This window comes from Rhagoletis zephyria, unplaced genomic scaffold (genome assembly GCF_001687245.7).
Source record: "Rhagoletis zephyria isolate East Lansing unplaced genomic scaffold, Rhagoletis_zephyria_1.1 Rzeph_scaffold_01150, whole genome shotgun sequence".
NCBI classification, from domain to species: domain Eukaryota; kingdom Metazoa; phylum Arthropoda; class Insecta; order Diptera; family Tephritidae; genus Rhagoletis; species Rhagoletis zephyria.
The window spans coordinates 15,965-21,599 of record NW_016158234.1 but is presented as its reverse complement, the minus strand read 5'-3'; the positions used below and the strand labels follow the sequence as shown (position 1 = coordinate 21,599).

The 5,635-nt window shown below is 38.9% G+C and overlaps 2 protein-coding genes across 2 annotated transcripts; both read left to right on the top strand.

Moving 5' to 3' along the window:
* The first annotated feature begins 358 nt into the window (after positions 1–358).
* HBS1 (translation elongation factor EF-1alpha (GTPase) HBS1) lies at positions 359–2,866 on the top strand. The gene is made up of 4 exons (XM_017616100.1): positions 359–593; positions 660–1,427; positions 1,490–1,642; positions 1,714–2,866. The coding sequence occupies exons 1-4, from the start codon at positions 542–544 to the stop codon at positions 2,796–2,798; spliced, it is 2,058 nt and encodes a 685-aa protein (XP_017471589.1). The 5' UTR covers positions 359–541; the 3' UTR covers positions 2,799–2,866.
* Positions 2,867–3,397: 531 nt separating this feature from the next.
* eIF3e (eukaryotic translation initiation factor 3 subunit e) lies at positions 3,398–5,173 on the top strand. The gene is made up of 3 exons (XM_017616099.1): positions 3,398–3,620; positions 3,684–4,076; positions 4,143–5,173. The coding sequence occupies exons 1-3, from the start codon at positions 3,531–3,533 to the stop codon at positions 4,962–4,964; spliced, it is 1,305 nt and encodes a 434-aa protein (XP_017471588.1). The 5' UTR covers positions 3,398–3,530; the 3' UTR covers positions 4,965–5,173.
* The last annotated feature ends 462 nt before the right edge of the window (positions 5,174–5,635 follow it).

Genomic DNA, 5,635 nt, shown 5'->3' with positions numbered 1-5,635 from the left:
GTTGCAAGGTTTATTTTAAAAATATTTCGGGTACCATTGATGAGGTTGTTCACACTTTCCTCGTTTTCAGTCTATCTGGTTATGTGGTTACATTTTTTGTTCAGTTTACAACAATAAAATGACACTACAGAATAATAATTTTTAACCAGAAAACCTGATAACAAGGCAAGTGTGAACAACCTCAAAATTGGTTGATAAACGCTGAAAGAACATTCATCGAAACCTTTCAGACTTACTGGCTATATTTCAAGATGCAGACACTTTCTATAAATAAAGCGTCCTTTTAAAAATCTCACCCGTTTACCTCCTTTAACGCTGCCAAGGGTTAAAAAATAAATGCAACCCTTTTAACAAGAAATGGAAAATCTGTCAGCTGTCAATTATTTCGCATGTTTTCCATTAGTTGCAGGTTTTCATATTTATATTTGTTTTCGATGCTGTGGCAAAATTTCACAAATTTGTTAAAATTTTTTCTACAGTTCGATACATAAATAAGTTGTGAAATTGAGACTGTGGTGTGGCATAAAAAGAATTGACCAAAATGTCGCGCCATAGAATTGTGCGGGCAATGGATTACAATGACGAATACGACAGTGAGTTTTGATATTCTGTAGAAATGGTACAATTTTATAAATTCTTCCTTTGTCCTAATATTTTAGGCTACGATGATGTATACGGCCATTCCGTTGACGATGACAACTGCATCTCACCGACGGACGCGCAGCAGTGGCTATACGACAGGGCTCGTGGCCAACATAGTATGTCTGCGTTTATTAAAAATAACAAAGATATCGAGGAGGAGGAAGAGGAGATGGGTGAAAATAATGTTCCATACGGAAAGGATCGTCGAGACTCTGATAATTTTCAGCTGCCAGTATTGAATGATGTTGACCAAGCAAAGCTTACATCCTGCATTGATGAAGTTCGTAATGTTGTGGGAGATCAGATATCTGAGCGAAGAATAGTAGAGACTTCCATAAACTTTGGCTATGATATAACGAAAATACTTGATGACATACTAAATAACGAATGTGACAATAAAGCCAAGCGGCATAAACCAATAAACGAGACCAGTACATCAAAAAAGGCCGCACTTCAAGCATCTACATCCACTGCTTCAAAACTAAAAACACCTGATCGCGAAACGGTATCTTTTGCACAGGCCACACCAATAATAAAAGTCACAGCGCAACCGTTAAGTGAGCGCGATGTACGTCGTGGCTTTGAAATTAGTTCACCTCATCCACAAGCATCCCCAGCTGTATCTGGAAGAAATACGCCTGTTGATGAAGAAGCCAACAAAAGTCTAATAACGGTTAAGGTATCCAAAGAACAAGCACAACGCGATGCACGAAAACTATACTCACAGGAACGTGGTGAACAAAAAGCGCATTTTCATATGATTGTTATCGGACATGTCGATGCAGGTAATTAAGAAAATATTTACGGGGAGGCGTGTGGATTTATTATACACTTAATAACTTGGTAGGCAAAAGCACATTGATGGGACATTTATTGGTTGACACCGGCTACGTCTCGCAACGAGTCATGCACAAGCATGAGCAAGAATCTAAGAAAATGGGCAAACAGAGTTTCATGTACGCCTGGGTACTGGATGAAACCGGTGAAGAGCGCTCAAGAGGTATGATTTATTATGAATAGATATCAATAATAAATTTTATCCATTGCGAAATTACACAAAATATTCAAAAGGCATTACCATGGATGTTGGGTATTCCCGCATTGAGACAACTACAAAGGTAGTTACACTTCTGGATGCTCCTGGACACAAAGACTTTATACCAAACATGATTTCGGGTGCTACTCAAGCTGACGTCGCACTTCTTGTAGTGGACGCATCGCGTGGTGAATTCGAAGCAGGATTCGAACAAGGCGGTCAAACACGTGAACATGCTTTACTTGTACGCTCATTAGGCGTTAACCAATTGGGAGTTGTCATTAACAAGCTGGATATGGTCGATTGGTCTAAAGAGCGTTTTGATGAAATTGTTAGTAAACTAAAAGTCTTTCTCAGGCAAGCTGGTTTTAAAGAGTCTGACGTTACTTTTATACCATGCTCTGGTCTAAGCGGCGAAAATTTGTCAAAGCCGGCAACGGAGCCCGCTTTAAAAGCCTGGTACAAAGGACCACATTTACTAAGCGTTATAGATAATTTTAAATTGCCAGAGAGATCAATTGATCGTCCATTTCGTATGTCTGTGTCAGATATTTATAAAGGCACTGGTTCTGGCTTTTGTATATCAGGCCGCATCGAGACTGGTGTGCTTAGTGTTAACGATCGCGTGCTGGTAGGTGCAAGTCGCGAACAGGCCCAAGTCAAGGGAATACAAATCGACGAAATGTCGCAAACAAATGCTTTTGCGGGTGATCAAGTGTCAGTGACACTGTCCGGCGTAGATATGTCCACCGTGTCTGTAGGTTGTATCATTTGCGACCCGCAAAATCCCATACCAGTTACAACTCGTTTCCAGGCGCGTATTCTTGTCTTCAACGTTACCGTGCCCATTACTATTGGCTATCCGGTGCTCTTACATCATCAGTCTCTCATCGAACCGGCAGTGCTGAGCAAATTGCAGGCGCAATTACATAAAAGCACTGGAGAGACTATCAAAAAGAAACCACGGGTACTCGGAAATAACTCGTGTGCTCTAGTGGAATTGGAAACAACGCGTCCAATCTGCATCGAACGATATGCGGACTTCAAGGAGTTGGGACGTTTCATGTTGCGAGTGGGCGGCGTCACCATAGCTGCGGGGATGGTTACGAAAATACGTTAATATTAAGATCTTTGAAAATGCCAATAAGTTGTAATAAAATTATGTCTCACGTTTTAGGTGCAATTCAATTAAACTTATTTGTTTTTAGGGAAAAACTGTCTAAAAAGCCTCGGAGAAATGTGAACAATCTAAAATTAGACAAAATATTTATAAAAAGTGTACCGAACACTTCGCAGTAAAAGTTTGTGGGCTACGCTAAATCCGAATCTTTTTAAATTATGACATTCCTACTTAAAGTTAAAAAGATGCTTGAGTTTCTAATTTACCACATGGGAAAAATTTTCCTATAAGGGCGATGGTGGAAGGAGTAGGGGACGTGGAACCTTCCACCCCTTTAGATAGGGCATGAACCGCCATTCATAAATTTGCCAAAAATCGCAATTTTCACCTACGCCCACAGTATTTTTGCGTTGTCGGCCATCGGACGCGCTTAGACATTATTAACCTCACAAAGTAGAATTATCCTTTCTGTTATGTCAATGGTAATTTTAAAAAACGCGCATGAATACCGAAATTGATTGAAACTTTGAGTCAATCAGAATTGGGTGTTGGCATCTCTATTTTTTTGAATTTTTTCCTCCAGAGGTCGCTTTGTGTTGTTCTGCTTTTCTTTTTGGCACCTTTCTCGCCAAAAGTCGACGTCGCAACGTAGTCAGCACGTTAATTTTTACGCGAATTTGAAGAAAATTATTGGAAAATTAATTCGAAGCTTTTAAAAAATACACATACAACATGGCGCAATTCGATTTAACAAGGATTAATTGTCAGTTTTTAGACCGGCATCTTACTTTCCCGCTGTTGGAATTCTTGTGCGGAAAAGAGGTTAGGAACACCTTCGTTTTTGGTTGATGCTAATTTTTTTTATTTATATTTCTGCAATTATAGATTTACAATCAGCAAGCATTGTTGGAGTACATCCTCGAGACAGTAAACAAAACCAACATGATTGATTATACTATGGATACACGCAAACGATTGAATCTAAGTCAAGAAATGCCAGAGGAATTGATCCAACGCAAAGCTGAGGTCCTGGCTACACTAAAGCAATTGCAAAACGAGGTAGCACCCATTATGAAAGCAACAGACATTCTTAAAAATGGCGAGAGCATGAAAGATTCCAAAACTTTCGTCAATGCTCTGCAAAAGGATTATAACTTTAAGGTGGAACATTTGGAGAGTGCATACAAGCTTGCAAAGTACTTGTACGAGTGTGGTAACTACCAGGAATCAACTTCGTACTTATATTTCTGCTTGATTGTAATGTCACCAAATGATAAGGTTTGTTATGGATAAGTGCCTAAATGAATTGCTCTTAATAAGATCGCACCTGTGTTTTGTTTTTAGAATTACTTGAATGTATTGTGGGGAAAATTGGCTGCCGAGATTTTGACCCTTAATTGGAACACAGCGTTGGAAGATTTGACACGTTTGCGCGACTACATTGATAATGCCAACTTTTCAACAATTCAGGCGCTTCAACAACGCACATGGTTGATCCACTGGTCTGTGTTGGTATTCTTTAACCATCCCAAGGGACGCGATTTAATTATTGACATGTTCCTATATAAGCCTCTCTACCTAAATGCTATACAGACAATGTGTCCACACATTATGCGTTACTTGGCTACCGCCGTCATCATTAACCGTACACGCCGCAATGCGCTCAAGGACCTCATCAAGGTGATCCAGCAAGAATCATATACTTACCGTGACCCCATTACCGAATTCCTGGAATGTCTGTACGTGAATTTCGATTTCGAAGGCGCTCGTCTGAAGTTGCACGAATGCCAAACAGTAATTTTAAATGACTTTTTCATTGTCGCATGTTTGAACGAATTCGTCGAGGATGCCCGCCTTATGATCTTCGAAACTTTCTGTCGTATTCACCAATGCATCACTATTAGCATGCTTGCCGACAAGCTTAACATGAAGGCCAATGAGGCGGAATGCTGGATTGTAAATTTAATTCGTAATGCGCGTTTAAATGCCAAAATCGATTCAAAACTGGGTCATGTGGTGATGGGTACTCAACCACTGAGTCCATATCAGCAGCTTGTGGAAAAGATTGACTCCTTGTCGATGCGCTCCGAACATTTGGCTGGTTTAATTGAACGCAAGAGTAAGCAAAAGAATCCGGAGTCGGTCGATTCGTGGAAGTATTATTAAGGTAATGCTTCTAAATATTGATGAAAATAACAAATTTTGTAACAAGCTTAAATTACGAAGACAAGTAAAGGGATTCGACATCTTGCTTACGAGTTCGTTGAGGGAGGAGTAATTATAAATAATGTCAACAATTAATTTTTTTATTAACCTTGTAAAAACCAAAGCGGCTAGAATAAAACAACAACTTCTATTCGGGCTGCCACATGAAAGGTTAATTTATTTTCTACACATGAAAAAAAAACGCTCTAAATGCTCTTAGAAGCAGAAAAGTTTAAAAATATTCCAGCAGTTTTATTATTTAGATCATTTAATAACAGCAAATATATACCTTACATTGACATATTCAAAAATTTTATTACAATTGCATACCTACAAAATGCTTATGTACATACATATCGTTGTATAAAGTACAAAACCGCGTATCAACAAAATTCAAAACCGCGTATAAAGATAATGCAAAACCGCGTATGTGAGGTTTCATAAATTATTTGCTAGAGAGTAAAATCTCTCATATTTCAAAATGGTTCTCTTTTTATATAGAGCAATTGCATTTCTGGCTAGCATATTTCAGGACGAATAGATAAGGATTTAGCCAAGAGCTTTTGTGAACAAGTCCAATTTTTGACAGAAAAATGTTAGTTACGCGGATTTGCAGAATGACGATACGCGGT

Bases quoted from the DNA above. Each gene is read 5' to 3' on its own strand.
- HBS1 (XM_017616100.1), top strand. From the start codon at position 542: ATGTCGCGCCATAGAATTGTGCGGGCAATGGATTACAATGACGAATAC. The intron at 1,428-1,489 runs GTAATTAAGAAA...ATAACTTGGTAG, and splicing joins TATCGGACATGTCGATGCAG to GCAAAAGCACATTGATGGGA. The intron at 1,643-1,713 runs GTATGATTTATT...AATATTCAAAAG, and splicing joins CGGTGAAGAGCGCTCAAGAG to GCATTACCATGGATGTTGGG.
- eIF3e (XM_017616099.1), top strand. From the start codon at position 3,531: ATGGCGCAATTCGATTTAACAAGGATTAATTGTCAGTTTTTAGACCGG. The intron at 3,621-3,683 runs GTTAGGAACACC...CTGCAATTATAG, and splicing joins AATTCTTGTGCGGAAAAGAG to ATTTACAATCAGCAAGCATT. The intron at 4,077-4,142 runs GTTTGTTATGGA...TTTTGTTTTTAG, and splicing joins TAATGTCACCAAATGATAAG to AATTACTTGAATGTATTGTG.